The 22,458-nt window shown below is 37.3% G+C and overlaps 2 protein-coding genes across 15 annotated transcripts in view, besides 1 other annotated feature; one reads left to right on the top strand and one right to left on the bottom strand.

Annotated features, from left to right (window-relative positions):
* The first annotated feature begins 884 nt into the window (after positions 1-884).
* NAAT1 (Nutrient Amino Acid Transporter 1) lies at positions 885-6,496 on the top strand. The gene is made up of 8 exons (NM_131991.3): positions 885-1,248; positions 3,807-3,987; positions 4,042-4,414; positions 4,667-5,408; positions 5,486-5,585; positions 5,653-5,829; positions 5,883-5,977; positions 6,044-6,496. Exons 1-8 carry the CDS (start codon positions 1,168-1,170, stop codon positions 6,218-6,220), a joined length of 1,926 nt encoding a protein of 641 aa, NP_572219.1. The 5' UTR covers positions 885-1,167; the 3' UTR covers positions 6,221-6,496.
* A 99-nt stretch (positions 6,497-6,595) lies between these two features.
* SK (small conductance calcium-activated potassium channel) overlaps positions 6,596-22,458 on the bottom strand; it is a gene marked incomplete at its 5' end in the record, with an annotated part of 64,903 nt that continues 49,040 nt past the window's right edge. For 4 of the 14 annotated variants that reach the window (NM_167029.3, NM_001297960.1, NM_001103415.2 and 1 more), the window contains 6 exons: positions 10,611-12,040; positions 12,972-13,144; positions 13,229-13,330; positions 13,600-13,669; positions 15,134-15,261; positions 15,440-15,550. In NM_167029.3, the coding sequence (NP_726986.3) occupies positions 12,037-12,040; positions 12,972-13,144; positions 13,229-13,330; positions 13,600-13,669; positions 15,134-15,261; positions 15,440-15,550 (588 nt within the window). In that variant the 3' untranslated portion in view covers positions 10,611-12,036. Of the gene's footprint in view, positions 12,203-12,971; positions 13,145-13,228; positions 13,331-13,599; positions 13,670-14,615; positions 15,262-15,439; positions 15,551-17,545; positions 17,682-22,458 lie in introns of those variants that run through there. The other 10 variants (NM_001272323.2, NM_001297958.1, NM_167032.2 and 7 more) reach the window with 7 other exon arrangements.
* Positions 18,871-21,917: a mobile genetic element.

Here is a 22,458-nt window from a genome sequence, read left to right as displayed (position 1 = left end):
ACGGCCGGTTCGGATAAGTTCATAAAGTGCTTTTACTGTGTCTGGGTCTGGCGGGTCCGTCTATCTGAAGTTATTTACTACTGCTGACCATTTTGGCCTGCCGGTTTTTATCGAAGTACCAAGTGTTTCACTCACCGCGTCGTACAGTGGACCCCGCCTATGTTGGCCGCAATGATCGATTTGGGTTGATAAGATCCTGGCATCCCCATATATAGTTATATCTATGTTCCCCTATCGCCGTATCTGCTCTCTATGTTCTATCAACGATCTTCGTGAGTTAATCAGCAAAAAAGAGCTCACGTTCGGGATTTCCTTACCTACACGCAGAGAAAAAGATCACTTCATAAATTTATCCAGCGGCAGCTCATCAAGTAACGTGGAATTCCCAGCTTATCGCATTGGGTAATTTGAATGGAGCGCTGGTAGATAATTCACAAATGGAAAACATTTACCCAATGACTTATTTACTCGTTTTATAACATCTTGCAGCATTTTCTCTTCGAGTGCAGACTATATTTTTGGGTAAACGCCGTGCTGATGTCTTCAGCTTCTCGGCGGATACTTCCTTATCCGAGCGCTGGAATCTCCGATATCATCAACGATCGCCCAACGAAGAGCAACCGAAGTTTGTTTTCCCCATTCCTAATCGAGCACTGGGGGGCTGGGGATTGGGGATTGGGTACTGCGTACTGGGTACTGGGTACTGGGTACTAGGTACTGGGCACTTAGGTACCAGCCAGTCAGGTACTACCGCTGATTTTCTCTACAAAGCACGGCTATACGGCTATATGTGTGTGAATAATTTCACGCTTATTACCTGCTGAGCGCTGGCAAAACGCTGCTTGACTTTGGCGGTTCTTAAAGCGGCCGGCACTCGCAATATTCTCAGTTCCAGCCGCGGCATTCACGGCACCACAAGCGCGCCTCCAGCACCGCCAAGTAGCCAAAATCCACAGCCCAAATTACGAAAATATTACAGAAAACTAAACCCTGAAACTGCAGTTGGACGCTAACCCAACCAACCGTAACCAAGGGCTGGCCAAATGCAATGTGCTAATTACTATTAACAAAAAAAAAAAAAATAAATAATTAGTAATTAAATAAGCAAAACGCGAGTAGCCGTCAACTGTTTTCATTAACCGGGAAAATTAACAAGTGGCTAGAAAAATGGAATTGAAAGGAGTTCAGCCATCGAATGGCAGCTCAAATGGAAGTGGAAATGGAGCCACCAATGCTGCATCAACGGAAGTAAGTGTTAGACCATGAAATCAGGCAATTAATAGTATCCCTAATGGAATTGCTTTCGAGTGGCACTTGAAGAACTCAAGTGGCCAGCGATTCAGATTAGAAGAAGGCAGTGTTCAACAGTTGGAACATTAAGTATACGCCGTGTGGTGCATGAAAGTTTCACAATGTACACTGTGAAGAAACATTTCCCATGCAATAAACTTTATAAAACTTCAATGGACTTTTACCCCGAAATTATGCTTTGATTGGCCCTTCTTCACAACCGTCCTTGCAATTCGCTCAGTGTTTCTGGCTTTACAATCGCCAAATGACTTTATGATCATTAAGGCTGTTAGACCTTAATTGCAGGCCAATCGACCGACAAACGAATATGCGATTTACGGTCCACCCCAATGTGGGGTGAAAGACTTTGTCAGCCGGTTACTCCATGCATATCTTATACGCTTTACGATACCCAGCGACACATAAATGTATCTTAGAGCTATTTTCAGCCGAAGAATGAACCGAAAACGTTAGTTATCTGGCCATAACTTAGCGTACGGCTCGAGATCAGCGAAAGCTATACTATAATAGGCTATAGTGTACTATACCGTACTATACCGTACTATACTGTACTATACTCGCTATATGGCCGAAGAGCTGGAAACCAGTTTTCACTGCAGCAGCCATAAACATATGACGAAGCTATAATATATATAGGCGAGTGCTCGGTGGAGTGACAGGTTCACTTTGCAGCCCTCTATTATATATTACAGCATTTCCGAGAAAGTATTGTAAAAAAAAAAAGTTACAAAGATACGAAGATATATAGAATTGGTTCTTGCGGGTGATTAAAAACTTTAGTTTCTATAAATATATACATATATATGAATATATATCTATAATATGGTTATAGGTAATTCCCCTTAGAACTCAGCCTGTTTGCATGCAAAATGCAGATGCTGCACAGATCGTTAAGATTTATACTTATAGTTGATTTAAATTACAGGGTTATCCCCCCGCACAGAGTGACATTGACAGACCAAAACAAAGCCTCATTAAAGTGCGGTCAGCATAGGTTTTATTGATGGCAAATGCAATTAAGGCGATTCCCAAGATAGAATTTTTCCCAGCACGCAGAAAAAAAAACCCCACAATTATGCGAGTTTGTTTGAGGTTCAACAGCCAGCTGGTAGATATTTATGTATAGATATAGATACTATATATATAAATTTCTTAATGGAAAGGTAATGAGAGCCTTTGGCTTTGCAGATAAAATGGGATAAGCAAACACACATGGGTTTCGGCTATTTCATAGATACCGTACTGGCGGATACATATCTATGTATCTATGATGATGCAGTTTCTTTGCCATTTAACTTCGTTCGTAATTGCCCGCCCACTCGGCCAGCTGAGTTATTGTTTTATTTAAACAGCTTTTTCCCCGAATGAGCAAATATGTAAGCGGCAAAACAGTTACCGCGTTGTCAGCCCTCTGATAAAAAACAAAAAAAAAAATACAAAAACAATTGTGGCTGTCGTGCAAATAGATGGAAATAGATTTCGCCAAATGGCAATCATATTATTACAAATAATAATAGTAATTTTCGAACGCAGTAGTGTAATGTAAATTAATTTTTGGGAATTTTAACAACAACTACATCATCTGTTCATTTGCCCAACTGTTTCTGCCCTTTTAATTGAAATTAGAAGAAAAACCAAAAACATCTTAACATTTTATGGCGTTTCTATTCTTGAAAATAAGTGCCTTTTTTTTATTTGCCCACGTTACAATTATCAACGACAGATGTTTTCACGAACGAAAGTAATTTGTGTTGAAATTTTTCAATTTAGGCATTGAAATTGTGACTCAGTCATCAACTAGAATTAATTATATAATTAACATACTAATTTATTTAAACAATTTTATAGCTTGATTTGAAGATAAGACATGCATGCATTCCCTGAATGTAAATCGTTATGAATGAGAATCCATTCCAGTCCATTAGGCATTTTGCCGGGGAACTTTTCCAAGTTGTGCAGCAGTTAAGTTTTGCTTTTCCCTTAATCGAGTATTAATTGAATTTAGCTGAGGTAATCACGGGAAAAAGCCGCAATGACTATATTAAATCAATTTAAAAACGCATTGAAAGATATTCAATTTGCTATCGATATGATTCATTCTCGATCGGTGAATAGTTTGCATTGCACATGAATAGTACTTGAATTACTTACTTACTTAATGGCGGGATCGATAAGCTGGGCGCCTTTCTTAAGTGTGTACTTCAAAGTGATTCTAATCTAATCGTAATTGGGCGCACTAAGATAAATATTCCAAATTATGGTTGTGGCGCATTAGTTTCACATGTCCATTGTAGTTATCTGCAATTGGATTTGGAAATGCCGCACGCATGACGCGATCGTGTTTGCCCATGAGTCCCAGACTCGTGGCTTGGATGGATGCACAAATATTTGGACATGTGTCTGGTATTTTGCTGTTGGCATTAAATCTTATATTCCCCGAATTGCGATATCACGCATATTTGCTCATCAAGATTGGAAATTCCGCTCCATTGCAGAAAACAGATGCCGAGAAGCCGACGGCGGAGCGCACCAATTGGGGCAATGGCCTGGAGTTTCTAATGTCCTGCATATCGGTGTCCGTGGGATTGGGCAACGTCTGGAGGTTCCCGTTCACGGCCTATGAGAATGGAGGAGGCGCCTTCCTTATACCCTACATCATAGTGCTCTTTCTGATCGGTGCGATGCATGGCATCGTCCATCACTGGTTATACTAAACTTTTGGTTTTCCAGGCAAACCCATGTACTATTTGGAGATGATCATGGGCCAGTTCACGAGCCAGGGAACGGTGAAGATTTGGTCGGTGGTGCCGGGATTTGTGGGCGTGGGCTATGGCCAGGCCTTCGGCACCATCTGCATCATCTCGTACTATTCCTCGCTGTTGGCGCTGACCCTCTACTATCTCTTTGTGTCCTTCCAATCGGAATTGCCGTGGTCCTACTGTCGCGATGAGTGGACCAATTGCGTGAACTCGAGGCCGCAGGAGTATGTGGACAATCTGCTTACGGGCGTATCCTTGGCCAATGAATCGGCCAGAAATCTCAGCGGCATTGTGGCCAACGATGAGACAGAGAAACTCCAGAGCAGCTCCGAACTCTATTTCCTGTAAGTAAAACCAGTAACACAGAACTTATTACGCTACTAAACGGAATTGACAAAAACAAATTGAATTATTTGCGCTCCCTAATTGATTTGTATTCACTTAGCTAGCTGTTTTCATTAGCACTTTTTCGACGCACAGTAGCAAAAAGTTAGCAAAAAGTTGTAACGTTGTCATTATTTATTTGATTTTGTTTTGCCGCATGCAAATTAGCGAGAATTAAGTCATTTCAATTTCAAATCGAAAATCACTTGCAGGAATGTAGTGATCAAGGAGAAGCTGGACATCTCGGACGGCGTTGGTGATCCCGATTGGAAGCTGACACTTGCCCTGTTCGTCGCCTGGGTGGTCATCTTTCTGGTGATCATGCGAGGGGTGAAGAGTTCCGGCAAGGCGGCCTACTTCCTGGCCCTGTTCCCCTACGTGGTGCTCTTCGTCCTGCTGATCCGTGCCGTTACCTTGGAGGGAGCACGCGATGGCATTCTGTTCTTTCTGGAGCCACAGTGGGGTGAACTCTTGAACCCCACCGTTTGGAAGGAGGCCGTTGTGCAGTGCTTCTTCTCGCTGGCCGTGGGCTCCGGACCCATTATCATGTTCGCCTCGTACAATCGATTCGATCACGGAATCTATAGGGATGCCATGATCGTAACCACACTGGACACGCTGACCAGCCTCCTGGGAGGTATAACGATATTTGCGATCTTGGGCAATCTGGCGCACAATCTGCAGATCGAAAACATCAGAGATGTGGTGCGAAGTGGCACGGGATTGGCCTTCATCTCGTATCCGGATGCCATATCAAAGTTCCAGGCGGTGCCGCAGCTTTTCTCGGTTCTGTTCTTCTTCATGCTGTTCGTCCTGGGCATTGGATCAATTGTGGCCCTGCAGAGCACCATTGTCACCATCATTTGCGATCAGTTCAAGGGATGGAAGTACTGGAAGGTGGCACTGACCACCTCTGTGTGCGGTTTCCTTATGGGTTTGGTCTACGTTACACCGGTACGTTGAGTTCCACAAAGGTGCAGCGAAGAATTCAATTGATTTTCAACTAGCTCAACGTATTTATCGTTTTTCAGGGCGGACAGTGGATCCTCACTTTGGTGGACTTCTATGGCGGAACCTATGTGGTCTTCATCTTGGCCATTTTCGAACTGGCTGGCATCGTGTGGGTTTATGGTGAGTGTTAACTTTATTGTAAAATTAATCCAATACATGCATAATGAACATACGTCAATGCAAACAGGTCTGCAAAACTTTTGCGATGACATCGAGTTTATGTGCAATCGCCGAGTTTCACTGTACTGGCGAGTATGCTGGTCCTTCTTCACGCCCGTCATGATGATCATCATATTCATATACTCGATGGTCACCATCGAACCGATCAAATATAGCGAACTGTACTTCCCCGAAGCCGCCAACAGTGAGTAACACTAGCACATACACTTGAATTGTTACTAACTTTGTGCATTCCAGTTGCCGGCTGGCTGCTGTTCGCCATCGGTGCTGCCCAGTTTCCACTGTGGGGTCTTTGGTACATCTCGCGCCATCCACAAGGCACCTACTGGAAGGTAATGATTGCCCACATTTATTCGTTCCAATGCATGATCTATAATTGATAATCTTTATCCAAACAGTCTCTGAAGGCCTCGCTGAAGCCCAGCGATCGCTGGGGTCCTGCCAATCCGGAAATTCGGCGCGAATGGGTGATCTTCAAGAATCAGAAGGCAGCCCAAAGAGCCACGCAGAAGGATACGTCGAAACTTGGTTTCTTCTGGCGCAAAGTGGCCAATTTCTGTGGCAGCAACAAGTAAACAAAGTCCGCGTGGAGCGGGGAGCAGAGGTGGGGATATCGTGGGGATATCAGAGATTACGACTAACCATAACCACTTGTTATTTATATACGCCATTGTCAGCCTCTATGAAGCCATCACAAATGCGAAGCACAATCCTTCGACCGAATATATCGCATGTATCAATAAATAAATAGCCGTTTTTTTTTTTTAATTATATTTTTGTTATTCTACGTACAAACTTCATTTATGAATGTGATAATATTGAGCAGAAAAAAAAAATAAATTATTATTATCAAAGAATGTGTTTTCATTCCATATTTTTGTCCAGGAAAATTTGATGTTTTTCAATATTTCGTATCCGCCCCGTTTTCATAAAAAATGTAGGCGAATGCTGATTTTCTTTTATTTTTATTTCATTTTTATTCAGTTTTTGTTTGTTTTTCTTTCATACAAAGCCCTTTATTATTGTTAAAATTTCAATTATTCTCTTTGGTTTCTTTATTAATTAATAATTTACAATTTTATGAGTTTTCCTATCTCCCCTCGACTTCCATTGATCTCTTTCATTTAATGGCTCTTCTTGTTGCTTTTCGCTTTCTTGGGGATCGTACATTATAACAGTACAGCAATTGATTTATGTAATATGGTAAATTTGCTATAAATAGTGGGAATTCTTATGAGGTAAATGCTTAATGAGCAAAAAAAAAAAACAATTACAATCGTCTTCAGATCAGATCAGTTTATACTACATACATAATACATATAATATATATATATATATATATATATATATATATATATGTATACAAAATAACAAATCGTAAGTCTAATAAACATTCTTAAAATTCATATCTCAAATACAAATACAATATTTGCTTTAGCTGTTCTTAATTTGTTTTGGTATCGATTTCGGTTTCTCTATATTCAGTGTATTTCGTTTTGGAAATCGAGGCTCCTAACTTTTTGGGTTCGTTTTAATCAAGCTTTTCACTATTTCGTGTATGTAGGTGTTGGTTTTAGTATTTGTATTTATTTTCTCTTCATTTTTTTTCTTATATTTTTTTTGGTTTGTTCCTTGGTTTTTAAATCGTAAAATACTAATTTAGCAAATGTAGGCACCCTAAATATTATATTAAAGCTTTTGCAAAACACGGTTCCTCGATAAGATATAACAATATACTTTGTTTGGGGGGGTTGTTTCCCTTGTTAAATTTAAATATACAATACAGTAAATTCAAAATAAACTATTTCATTAGTCACTGAATTTTTGCTGTTGTTTTTTTTTTTTCAGTTTAGTTTCTTACTTTATTTCTTTTAGAAATTAAATCGTCCTTCTTTTAGTTGGTTTAATTTAATGTTATTTTAGTTTTAGTTTTAGCATTAGTGTAGGTTTAGTTAAAGTTTGGTTTTAGTTGACATTTGTTTAGCTTTATTCAAGTTTTGCTTTCTATTAGTTTTTCTCCACTTCGTTTAATTCATGCAACGCATTCTAGTTTACTTTCATTACTTCTCTTTTGTTTTCACATCTTTTTTTCTCCATAAAAAATTGTTTCGCCTTCCTCTTATGTTTTTATTGTTTAGTTTAACATAATAATTGTTTTCCAGTTGGGTTTTCCTTATTAGTTTGTTGTTAATAAATTGGTCTTTGCTTCGGCTTTCGATTTAGCTACTGAATACATTACTATAATACATATAAAGTCAAATATGATCTTATTAGTGTGTTTTTTTTTGTTTTGTTTTTTTTTTTATTATTTTCTTTTGGGTTTTTTTTTTTGTTTCTGGCTTTTGGGCTGTTGGGTATACACCTCATTGACCGTCTGTACATGTATATACGAGTATATGTATGTGTGTTGTATATCTAGATATTGTATATGTAACCATATATATTTTGCATACCCCGATCTAGTTGGGCGCACGAGAGGAGGGATTTGGGGTGTGGGGGATATTTTTGGGAGAAGGACCCATTTCTAGATTCTATCGTGTAAATACACCAAAATGGCTGCTTCGTCACAATCCGGTTCGAAACGTTTTCGAAAACACGAATCCAGTTCTTCATTAGCATTGGCATTGACTGGGCTATACATACACACGTATGTACATACATATGTATGTTCTATTGGACCTGGTTTGGCTAGAAGAGTTACGGTTGTTGAAGCATGATTCTCGAAGTACCCCTTGAGCTCTACGATTCGCTGAGGAAAAGAAAGTATACAACATTTATCGATTCAATTCGATTCGATGTGAGTCTAGTTTAAAAAAAAAAACACAAATGGACAATGTAACACAAAGCTGGACATGGAACTCGAACCTAAAATGCTACGAAAGTCAACCAAGGACATGGTGCAATACGATCCTTCAATGTGTGCCTTAGTTTTTTTTTTGTTTTTTTTTTTTTTGGAACCCAGCTCTAAGGCGGCTTAAAATCTTGCGTATTATAAATTGTTACTGTTAAATGTTGTTACTTAGGAATTCATTGTTAGTTGGTTTGCTTCTGCTTCGGTATTTTGTATAATAAAGACCTGTCTTTGGAAATTCGGTCCCTCATATCAAAGTTTTTGGTTTTTATCTCGTGTTAAAAGGTATTTGGTTGGGCTTAGGAAACCAGTTCAAACGGGAATTTGATCTTGCACCAATTACTCAATTCAATTCAATTCGATTCAATTCGATTCGATTCGATTCGATTTGATTCGACTCCATATATCGTTAATTGTATATCGATCAATAACGGTGTTATTCTGCGTATTCGTTTTAAGTTGTTGTAGAATTGAAACCCAAATATGCATGAATACATAACGTTAAAGCTGGCCGCATTCCATACCGCGTATCTGAATCTGTGTGTTGCTGTGTGTTTCCGGTTCGATAAACTGTTTCGATTCGATAATCGATTATGATATCCTTAGTATTGTTCTGATCGGTTCTGTTCTGTTTTGTTCTGTTCTGTTGTGTCTGGTGTGTTATCGTCTTGTGTAGATCTTTGTTAATTATTGTGATAAAGCTATTTTGACAGCAGTCTTGAACGTTCATTTCAATTTAAATATTCAATATTATAAATAGGTATACACACATTTGTTTAAGGGTTCATTTAGTTGGTTTGTTACTTGTTCCTTGTTCTCCTTTTTCATTTCATTTCTTGTCTGGGCCTTTAGTTGTACAAATACATATAAGTTAAGACCTATCAGACAGTTGGGAAACTTTTTTTGGTAGCGGGTAGTTTCGTTTTCATAAATCAAAACTTAGGCCAGGGGCTTGGAGATGTGGTAAATCATTGTGTTAAAACTCCGATACTCTTAGTTGGCTTAAAGTGGACTGCATCCTATGGCTATATAATCTACAGTTTACAGATATTTTGATCCTTTCTGGCCCTGGTTCAGTATAATATGCAGAGTCTGTCTCACTGACGGGGGAAATGGGGAGTTTGTGCGATGATGGGTGGAATTTTGGGGAGCTGGATGGTGGGGGGCACTATTCGGGGAATTCAGTTGTATATCTCATTTGTCTTCAATTTGGAAACTTGGGAACCTAACAAAGCGTTAGAAGGTTGCACATTACCTAATTGTTTGTTTTCTTGCTTTGATTTTTACTTTAAATAACTTCGATGCTCTCAGTTAATACTTTATAGTAAGTATATGTATATATATATATATAGTATATATAATGTTCCTTTTAGAATCTTTAGAAAATCTTTACGTAGCTCGGCCACTTCTGCTATTATGTCTACACTATACACTGCTCTATCAACTCGCTTCCGTACACTTCGGTTCGGTAATATTATTTTCTATCTGGAGCTTGTTGTTTGTTCCGTTGTTGTTACACATTTGCCAGCTAGCTTGTATATTAATGGGATTTACTTTAATATGTTACAAAAAATTCCAATTAAAATTGTTCACTTTAGTATGTAGACTATACTAAATAGTTCGTTTTGCGACTTCTTTTCTTCTCATTTGTTTACTCAGTTTAGTCTACGCTACTGTAATCTTCGTCTTTAACTTCATTCAAAAGCTATTCAGGTTCTTAATTGAGTTCATAATTCTTGGTAGAAAAGAATGGGCGAAAAACAGCAACAACGAAAATATATATATGTATGTATATATACTATATATATTTTAATATATGTGTAGAAAAAGAAGACAACAACAAACTTGTTTCCTTTAAATTGGTTTCGTTAGTTTAGTTAAAGCCAGATCTACATAGTATGGTATGTAGATATTAAGTAAGAACTTACATCTTGTGTGTTTATTTTTCGTTTATTCTCGGTTATTGGGGTTTCATTTGTTTCATTATCTCTTAGTTTTTGGTTTTCTGGTTTTGCTGTTTTCTAAATCTCGCAACATGCACTTTACAGTTAGTATAGTTTTTCATTGTTCTTCTTTTGGGATTTAGTTCTTGTAGTTCTTTTTTTTTTTTTGTTGTTATGCGTCGTTTTGTGTATAATTGTTGGGGGCTTTAATGGGTTCCTCGTATGCTTATGCTTTCACTTGCCTCGCACACACAGTCAGGTCAGACACACATCCTTCGGATACAATTTATATATGCACACAAATTCGAGACAGACGGACACGAGAATTTGCCATGTTCGTGGATGTTTTGCAGTTGGTTGGCGCTGCACCGGAAGCGGAAGTGCTGGGGGTTGCAGTTCTTTAAGGGATATACGAATTTACTGTTATGGACTTTTGGTGCCAGATCTTTAAGGTTTGCTATTGCTATTTCTGTTGCTATTTCTGAGCGTTTATATACGTGGATTCTACATGCTGGTGCCCTACGATCTATGTCCTACATATGACCTAACTTCCTTACCAATCTGGTCCTGTACACTCGCATTCGCACACTCCCATGCACATACACACACATACACTCCCCCCTACATGCTATATTATGTTAAGTATTTTAGTATGCATGTACAGGCTGCCTTGGCCCAAGGTGAAATATTACAAATACGTTTAGCCTAAAACTTAGACAAAAAAAAAAAGTTACACAATGACATATATATGTATACATATATTCTGTTCGGTTTTCGCTTATTGTTTTTTTGCTTTCTTTTTGGATGTTTTGTGGGGAGGCCTATATATATCCGTATACAGATATAGGATACATAGTGTGTGTATTCTGTATATTAATATGTATATGCTAACATTTGACTTTTTTCTCATCTCGAAGAGGCTTATTTACAAAAGGCCGAGTTCGAAATTCGACTTGTAGAATTACTAATATTACTTTTACCTCTATTATTACTATAACTATGACTACTACTATTAACTACTATTATTGCATACACGTTCTCTTTTCCTAGTAAACTTATTCGAGGCAATCGGCTTGCCGCTCCCCGTCGTAATCGGTTCGTTCATCGTTATCGATTTCACAATGCCACCGCTAGTTCCGGTCACCGAACCTCCGCTTCCGGTCGCTGTGAATGCGGGCGCTGAACTCGATGGCGGTACTGTACTTATAGTCATGGGCACATTCTGCTGATCGGGCGAACTGTTGCTGTTCGTATTGGTGTTTCCCAACGATTCGGCGTCCTCCGGTATCACTGGTATGATCGGTATGATCGGTACCATCGGTATGATCTCCCTTTGCAAAATGTGCTCTTGCGTTTGTGACGATGGTCTCGATTGCGATTTCGATTGAAACTCCGATAACGACGGCGATAGCACGCGTTGCCTCAGCGCTGTCTCGGCCACTTCGAATTCGGGTTTACACTTTGACGTAGACATTGATGTTGATGTAAATGTTGATGTTGGTTTTTGGGGTGCGAATGAGGTTGGCCAGAATCGATCCGGCCTTATTGTTAGCATCTCGATGTTAATCACGGAGTTGGAGCGCTCTCTTTCTGATATTCAGCTGCCGTATTTGTTGGAAGATGCGTAGCTATTAACTGCAGATCCATTTGATGGCATGTGAGTATCAGGCACTAAATGTGGTGTTCTACTAGATATAGGTGGCAAAATAGGGCTTGTTGGCCAATGGTAAGTAGCAGCGGCGTTATTGGATGAGGGAACACTTCTATGCAAAAAGCAGTATGTTAATTGTCGTTATCATTGAGTACACTTTTCAAAATAAATAAAAACTTTTATTTCTTTTTCTTTTTGTTTAGTTTAATGGCGATGGTTTGATTCGATGCAAATCGTGAAATGTCAGAGCGTTGGAAAGCCATGAAGAGTCAATAAAGAAAAAGTGGTAAATTGAAAACCCTGCAGTTAGTGTTCGTCCAAAGATATCATCTTTCAATACAAATTATAATTAAAAGAAAATTAGAAACGGTCAAGTAATTGCTATTGCTTGATCATTCCTATTGATGATTGATTAAAAAAAAAAAGCCATAATTTCCTCAATCACAGTCTTAAATCACTTGAATCTTGCATAGAAGACGTTTCTTATTTCTCTTTTTTTTTTTTTGGGTAGCCACCGGGACTTGGGATGTAATTTGGAGGAATCAAGTGTGTGCAATGGACAACTACGGCATATATATATTTACAAATGAGTATGCAAGATGATAGGATGGATGGAGTTCTGGAATGTGGAGACCCCCAATTCTCCCGTCCAGGAGACAAACGACTCGCAGACAACGAACAAAAAACAAATTGAAATGACAGGCACAAGTCTTGCTTTAATGGCATTGGCATACATATGTATATGTGTGCGTGTGGATGAGGATAATGGACATGGCTTATAGACATAGACATAGACAGAGATAGATACAGACAAAGAAAGAGACAGAGACAGACAGAGAGAGAGAGAGAGAGAGTGGCGAGAGAAGAGAGGCGAGACTCACCTAGAATGTGGAAACAGCATGGGCGCTGCATTGAACATCGATTGGGGCGTTGGCGCTTGAATGGGGGCAACTGCAGCTGTGTCAGGATGTAAAAAGTTCCGCCGCTGCTCGATCCGCTCCTGGTGCTGGGTCAGACATCGAGACAATAGGTCTGGAAGGCTTTCCATGTGCTCCTGCAAATATATGTCACCAGTGCGTTTGGTGTGGGCGTAAGTAAATCACTGGGCAAATACAACACTCTCGATTGTTTGTCATACTTGTATGCTCTGCATTTTGTCCTCTAGGTTGGTTAAACGCTCTTCGATGGCATCCTGACGGCTAGACATGTCCGATATTATCTCGTAGACCGTGTTTTGTGTCTGCGAATGGTATTCACACAATCACAAACATGCATAGCTTATCGGCTCATTCACATTTGACGTGAATTCAGTTACACAAAGCTGCACATTCGAACTTTGATTAATTAAATCTCTTTTTAACTTTCACGATGGAATAAAATAACTCTAACAAAACAAGCGATTAGGAAATTGATGTATCGGAAACATCGATGACTAAGCTAAGTAAGTTATCGATCCGTGTACGATTATCAAAGTTCGATTGTATGTTTTCAGTTCTGTTCTATAGCTACCTTAGCCATGTCAGTTATTGTGTTTGCATTATCCATTAGTTTGCGCTGATCCATTTTAACTTTTCGCAACCTAAATCGCATTGGAAGAGTCATCAATATTACAGAGAACATTATTTAAATAAAATATGATAGATCGCCAACACATAACATTACTAATTAGGGCTTTTCTCACAAAATACCCACATTCACACACGATTATTATTATTATTTTTTTTTTTTTTGTGGAAAAGTTTTTCGTTTCGTTTAGCCGAAAACTCACTTTTCATTCATAAGATTCACACAAATAGACCATATATATTTACACATCGGACCAATAGATAACAGAGTGCTTGGAAACGTTATAATTAGAATATAATGTTTGTGTTTTATTTTTTCTTAGCTTCGAATCACACAGTTATTAGATAGAGTTCTCTGAAAATATTATTTTTTGGTGTGTAGAATTCGTTGTGCCGTAGTTGATAGAAGGATTATTTTGGAGTAGGAAAAAAGTCCATATTCGGGCGTTAAAATTGCAGAAAATCGTATCGTGAAAATATCATCATATCATTCGGCTGATCCCTAAGCCATTTCCCGTATGAAAATAATTGGGCGCTTGGATGGAACTAAGACGTTTCACAGGATTCGGTGGAATGGATTACGTTTTGAATTTTTGGACAGACAACATGATTCAGGTGTTACGAATGCTATGGAATGCTGTGTAAATATATTTTAATTCGTTCATTAGGCAGTTAGTTAATAATGTATGATATTGTATATGAAACTGGGCACTAGGCAAAAGCACAGATGATATTTGCGATAGTTTTAGATACGAGATTCTAGAATATTTAACGCAGCATGCTAGGTTATGTGGCTAGTCTCGGTTATTGCATAACGTAAAAACAGGGCTTTACAACCTATTTACAGGCTAGTAAAACGAGTTCAATCATTTGTGGTTTCAACATTTTAGTTTAGTACTTGGTATTATCGTTTTTAGTATTTTGATTAGTTCGTTTTTGTTTTCGTTTTTTTTTTTTTTTGCGTTTAGGTTTTACTTTCTTTTCGTACGGATGTATGTACAGATTCTGATGGATGGCTTTCCCAAAGCTTTTCTACGTTTATTGATGGGCACAATGATGAGTCTAATAATGAAGGGGGCAACAGCAGTACAGGGTTACTTTTGCGAACTGACAGTGATTTTCATTGTTATTTTGTTAGCTAATCTGACAAACATAGTACGTACAGAGGGATTTATGTGGACAAATGATAGTTAGTTTCACGAAAATGTAGACTGAGAGACAAAAAAGAGACAGAACATAAACAAACAGAGACGACCAATGATATTTCCCCATTCCAAAGACCCGAAAACTTCTATACCGATCTGATATCAATTTGGCTTTAAGTTTGCTTTAGTTGTTCTTAGGCACTCTTTTTTTGTTTTTTTTTTTGTTTTAGTCATTATCTTTTCGATTGGTATTTGTTCTTAGTTGTTGGTTGGTTGGTTGGTTGGTTGGTTGTTTGGTTGATTGTTTGTTGATAGATCTCTAAAAATACTCACGCATATATAGCTAGAAGGAACTTTCTTTGGTGGGTTCTTACACGGCCGGGATTAACCCGTTTTACTAGTCTTGTATGTTTGTAAATGAGCCAAGTTTCACGCAGAACATTCGCCGCAGCATTTTTCAGCTAAATTTTGGTCCAAAGAAGAAACGTATACAAAGTAATTAGAATGCATATGTATATAAATGGGGTACATGGTATATGATTTTTGATGTGGTATTCGTTATATAGTATATATATGATACGTCGCATCGGATCAATTCGAATCGGATCAGAGTCATGACACTTGGAACACGATCAATACCCGTTTCGTCAACTGCGTGTCCATCATGAAGTTGTGCACATGCTTCTCAGCACGGGTCAGCTCCAGTTTCCGAGAGACTACGGCCACCAGTAGAGCCGTACAGCCGGCGCCCTGCAACGACGACATGTAGAGTGGTGAGTTTGGGCATTGAATTTCGAATAGCGCGCGCAACCGAGGTGAGTTTCGAACTGATCCAAGATCTGAGATCTGAGATTCAAGATCTGGGATCTGGGACTCCCGGACACCCAACTCCGTAAGTGCATTTTAGTAGATCTATTTAATTCAGTCAGTTACCAAAGCGGTTATTTAATAAATATCCGATTTAATATTTTTATTTTATCAAAAAAAAAAAAAAAAAAGAGTTATCTTTAATATGTTTCTTTTCTACCGTTAAATAATTTCCACAATATACCTTTAAACAAATTCCAATTATATTTATCGATTGCTATGATTATAGTTGTAAGAAATACTGCCAGTTACTGGCTAAAAATAGAAATAAGTACGTGTGAAATATAATGACCAGTTCGCCACACTCGTTGAAGAAAAGAAATGTGGCCAAATTAGCTGAAATTGGCAAATGGTCAAAGGCAATTTTCTTAATTGTGACACAATTGCACTCATTTTCTCTGATGCTAGCTTAATTTATTTATTTATTTTTTTTTTTTTTGTGGATAGTGGGTAGTTTAAGTGGTTTTTGGGGGTTGGGTGCCCGGCCATCTGTAATGCCAGTTGGTTATTTTCACTTTTCGTTTATGCATTCAAAATGAAAGTTGCTTTTGTTTATCAAGTTATATAGTCCAGAACTTTTGTTGTTGCTCTCACAATAGATATAGTACTTTTATGGATGTTACAACATGTATATATGTTATGTTTCAGTTGGTTCTTTTCTTTTTCTTTTTTTTTTCCTTTTTTTCTTCTATTTGTTCACTTTGTTATTTCATTTGCTTCTCGATGGTTGAACGATTAATGGGTGAGTGGATTGAATGAGTTTGAATGACTGGAATGGCTATCTTCTAATTGAAATTACGATGTAGATGGGATTGATTGAAATGCAGCAACAATTTTGGATTAGAGTTTTCAGATACGGAGTTGGATGTGGGGTTTTAGATTAGATTTCGGATTAGAGTAATATCAAAAGAGTTAATCGATTCGGTTTCGGCACATGTCTATCTATATGTAATACAACAGTTAGAGGTGTCTGGCAGAGAGTTACATACACACATAAGTACGAAACAATTAGCTAGGGAACAAAGTTAAAACCATAAATCACGATTCATAGTCAAGTTAGGTACGGAAATATCTATCATAGCTTTTATTACTTTTTGTTTGTTTTTGTTCTTATTTTCTTTTTTTTTTTGCATTTTTTTTTTTTTTTATACTTTGGTTATTTTGGCCACTACGACATGATAAATATCTCAAAAAGTCTAAGAAATAAGCAGATAGTCATACGACCGATAGTGGGTAAAATCGAAATATATGTAGCATATATGTAGATGGTAGAGAGCGAGAGAAGAAAGTAAGCCACACAAAAGCAGATAACTGGATAAAAGGTGAAGAGAGATAGAAGAATGGAAAATACGTATTTAATTCGATTCCTATACTGTTCACTATGCCTCATCTGCGATTTTTGTGAAACGACGTTTATGGTCGGTGGGTTTTCTCGATCTTTGCTAGACTTCAGACTTTTTGGGGCACGAAAATGGCTCAATCTGATCTCAGTTGATCTCAGGCTGAAAACATGCGGTTAGGTTGTCGCCTCTAATTGAGGTTTTTAAGCTTTTGTTTTTTGGTGATTCATCTAGATATTTGATATATGTATGTACAGTTAACTGGAAATTTGACGATTCAGGTGAGTTTAGATTTATCATTGTGTTCATATTAAAAGTGGCGGCGAGGGGCGGTTGTGGTGGGCGGGTAAACATTCGTATGCAGTTTATGTAATTATTTACACGTGATATCTGTTCTAGTTTGAAACATTTGGTTTTTAAATAATATTTCGGTTTCTTTTTTTTTGGTTTTTTTTTTTTTTTTTGTTTGTTTAATACATATTTCTTGATTGTTATGTTGTGTGCAATTGTTGGTAATATTTTGTTGTTAAAAACTCACCATTATTCCTGTACTGACAGCGATACCACGTCCACAGTACGTATTCGGAACAATATCACCGAAACCAACACTCAAAAATGTTATCGCTATCAGCCACATTGCATTCAAAAGATTCGCGTGTTCTTCATCATGAAATCTGTTCCATAAACCAGCACGCGTTTATATTTTTTGTTTTTTTTTTCATATACATTTGTTTCGTTCGAAATATATATAAAGGTATATATATATATATTTGAATTGGTTATGGTTTTTTTTTTATGGATTTAATCAGTTGAAGTTTCAGTTTCATTTTCAGTTTCAGGGGTCAAATTGAATACACGCGTTTATATTTTAAATGAAAGGGAAAGAGAGATAGAGAAAAATATCGTATTGTTGGCTTAATGTTCAAAAATAAACTATAAAAATCCATTAAGAACTAAACTGGCACAGGTAAAACTGGTTAAATTAGTAGAACGTTAAAGTCAAACGCATATCGTAAAAAAAAAAAAAAAAAAAACTAAAATAAAAACAGTAAGGCAAACGGAAACGAAAGAAAAAACAATTGTGGAAACGAAAAGTAAAAGTTAGAATGGGCATTCTGCATTTAGGAAAACGAGATTAACAACAAATGGACGAGTAAACTGGTGAGCGCACACAATACAGTGGTCCAAAAAGAGTTTCATGGGAATTTGGTTTCTTTCAATATATTTATTGTTTTTTTTTTTTTTTTGGGGAGAGGGGGTGATTTTTGGCATTTGGATATATCGAGATGTTGACAGTTATGTACGTAACCGTTAATATATATGTATATATGTACAACCATGGGAGTTTTTTTTTTTGCCCGATTAAAGCTTGCTGTACAAAAGTGAGAGTTGAATTTATATATACATATGTATATACACTGTTGATGAATTCTAGTGATTCGATTCTCTTAATGAAGAAGGCTTCTAGGGTGCATAAAATAATTCAATTTAATTTCCAAGGCTCACACACACACGCACACATAGCCATTCTGGGGCGCACTCACACTCACACAGACAGCTAAGTCTGCACATTAATAGAATTTGCCGGAGCTGTCAGAAAAGATTTGTTTTGATTTTGTTTTTGTTTTTTGCCAGGAAGCGAAAACTTTTCTCGTTTTTTCCTCCGCTTCCTCTTTAAAGTACATATGTGTTTGTGTATGTGTGTGTATGTCAGGATTTTTTGTTTTAGTTTTCGCTGGCAGAAAAAAGGGACAAAGAGGAAAAGTTACATTGTTATCTGCACTCTTTAATGCTGCAAAAACACACACACACACACGCACAAGCACACATGGTGATTATGTACATATATTTAAATATATATATAGTGACGTATTTGGGTGGTCCAAACCAGCCACTTCCATTATTTCAAAGAAATCAGTAATGCACTCTAGTAATTTTCCATAACGTATCCCAGCTGCGCAGCATTCGTTTATCTTTGGCAGCGCAGCCGTTCTTGTAAACATCCTAAAGCCTGACCTAAGCAGATTTGACTGCCCTCTTTCAACGCTACCTAATCTTAAGAACCCAAGAGCGAGGCTCTCCCGAAATACAAATATTGTTCAAATACTGAGGCTTCTCCTCAATCCAATTTGCATTTGATTTTTAGTCTTAAGCTGAGATCCAAAGAATAAAGTCGTGAAACTATTTCTCCTAAAAACTATTTTTTATTTCTTGGCGTTGTCCTTAGTCAACTGACGGGACATTAGTTCGACTCATAAATAAAACAACAATTTTACTGGCGCAGTCGGTAGGATACAAAAGTATCCGAAAAAAAAGAACCTTCGAGTGGAAAATAAGTTAAATTTTATAGTCCAGTGCTCGAAACATCTCCCAAAATAAATTCGTGAAAACTCTTCAACTTGGATTATAATTCCAATTCGGTTATCCAATAATAAGTGGAAGTGAAATACGAAACAAAAATATTAAGTCCAAAGGCAACTAAGTTTTAAAACCAACATATAAAAATAAAAAATTAAAACAATATAGAATTTTAATAATACAACACAAAAATTTACAAAACAAAAAAAACAAACAAGTGAAACTAGAAAGCTTAAAAATAATAATAACATTGAATCCGAAACAAAACAAAAAAATAAAACACAAAAGTTAAAAATTTTACAATAAAAATGTCACAACCAATTATTGCGCTGAGCGACATAAACCTTGCCGAAGCCCGTCGGCAGCTTAAAGACATTATGCCATTCAAGGGTGATCCAGAAACCCTTCACACCTTTATCAGCAGAGTGGATTACGTAATTTCGCTCTACCAAACAAATGATGTCCGACAACAGAGGATTCTACTGGGAGCCATCGAAAGGAACTTGGACGGACAAATTACACGATCTTTGGGACTTCCGAACATCGAAGATTGGCCTACCCTTAAAGCAAGACTCATCGCGGAATTTAAAATTCAAACACCAAACTACAAACTTCTGGAGAACTTCAGGGAGACACCATACAGAGGAAGCCTAAGAGCATTCTGCGAAGAAGCGGAGAGACGACGTCAATTACTAATTTCGAAACTACACCTGGAAGGCACCTGGTACCCGATAACACTATTGTTTATACTGATCACAGCTGTTCATGGACAACAAATTCAAATTAATAATATTGACACCAACCACGGATATCTCCTTTTTTCTGATAAGCCAGTACAGATACCATCCTCCTTTGAACATCACTCCTTAAAAATCAATTTAACTGAAATAGACATCGTGGTTGACTATTTTGAGCAAAGACTACGAACCGATTACCATGCACCCCAGATCAATTTTTTATACAATAAAATAAAAAGAGAACTAGCCGGAATAACCCTGAAACATAGAAACAAACGGGGTCTTATTAACATTGTGGGTTCAGGTTTTAAATACCTATTTGGAACACTAGATGAAAATGATCGAGTCGAAATACAGAAAAAACTTGAAATCAACGTCCATAACTCAGTAAAATTACATGAACTCAACGACGCCATACGATTGATAAATGACGGAATGCAAAAAATACAGAATTATGAAAATAACCACACCATCATTGACAGTCTTTTGTTCGAACTAATGCAGTTTACGGAATACATAGAAGATTTGGAAATGGCTATGCAGCTTTCCAGACTTGGACTGTTTAACCCCAAATTACTAAACTACGACAAACTTGAAAATGTGAACAGCCAAAACATTTTGAACATTAAAACATCCACTTGGATTAACTACAATGATAACCAAGTATTAATCATATCCCACATACCCATTTACCTTTCACTAATAAGCACAATTAAAATAATTCCTTACCCAGACTCCAACGGCTATCAGCTAGATTACACAGACACACAATCATATTTTGAAAAAGAAAATAAAGTTTATAATACCGAAAATAAAGAAGTAAAAAATGAATGTGTCACCAATATTATTAAACACTTAAATCCAATTTGTAATTTTAAGCCAGTACACACGAACGAAATAATAAAATACATAGAACCAAACACAATTGTAACCTGGAACTTAACCCAAACAATTCTTAACCAAAATTGCCAAAATTCAATTAATAAAATAAAAATAGAAGGAAACAAAATGATAAGAGTAACGCAATGCAAAATAGAAATCAATAATATAATTTTAAGTGAAAATCTGTTAGAACCAGAAATAGATTTGACACCACTATACACACCACTTAATATAACAAAAATAAAAATTGTAAAACACAACGACATTGTTGAGATGATTTCAGAGAACAATATTACACTTTACATACAAATGATCATTGTAATAATCGCACTAATTTTGTTGTACTCATATTTAAGATATGTATCATTTAAACCATTTATGATGCTGTATGCAAAACTTAAAATAAGAAAAAATCAAAATCAAAACACACCACAACAAACAGAAATAGAAGAAACTCCATTTCCCACACTATATCCATCAATCCCAGCCCAAGTATAGGCTTCTCTTTAAGGGAAGGGGAGTGACGTATTTGGGTGGTCCAAACCAGCCACTTCCATTATTTCAAAGAAATCAGTAATGCACTCTAGTAATTTTCCATAACGTATCCCAGCTGCGCAGCATTCGTTTATCTTTGGCAGCGCAGCCGTTCTTGTAAACATCCTAAAGCCTGACCTAAGCAGATTTGACTGCCCTCTTTCAACGCTACCTAATCTTAAGAACCCAAGAGCGAGGCTCTCCCGAAATACAAATATTGTTCAAATACTGAGGCTTCTCCTCAATCCAATTTGCATTTGATTTTTAGTCTTAAGCTGAGATCCAAAGAATAAAGTCGTGAAACTATTTCTCCTAAAAACTATTTTTTATTTCTTGGCGTTGTCCTTAGTCAACTGACGGGACATTAGTTCGACTCATAAATAAAACAACAATTTTACTATATATGATGTATACTTATGGTAATAATACAGTACTCACACACTCACACACACACGCGCATACAAAGTGGATGGGTGGTCACATATACATGTATTTTTTTTGGTGATGATTTACAACAGATTGCCAGAGTGTGTGTGTGTGCGGTAGTGCGCGGAGAAATCGTGTGATTGTGTGTGAGTAGTAATCGCAGCCTGACTGAAAACAAAAACCAGATAGAGCGGGATGGCTATAGATATAGAACTATAGCTCGACATTTGCTTTCCGCTTTTTTCAGTTTCTTTTTTTTTTTTTTGGCTTTTTGGGTCTTGTTGTTTTTGGCGACGTTTTGGGCAGACAAAACGGCATCTAAAATATGTGCGCTGGAATGTATGCTACGAAAAATGGATATGGGTTCATACGCCTGTTTGTGTGGGCGGGAGGCTACACCATAACGGATTTTGGATATTTGAATTTAAATTTTTTTAACTAAGGAGGGGTTAGCATTTCGAGAGCATCGAGAAGATAGGTCAGGGAATACGCCCGCACAAGTACACAGAAAATA

Source organism: Drosophila melanogaster, chromosome X (assembly GCF_000001215.4).
Source record: "Drosophila melanogaster chromosome X".
Classification (NCBI taxonomy): Eukaryota; Metazoa; Arthropoda; class Insecta; order Diptera; family Drosophilidae; genus Drosophila; species Drosophila melanogaster.
This window is presented reverse-complemented; position numbering and strand designations above follow the sequence as displayed.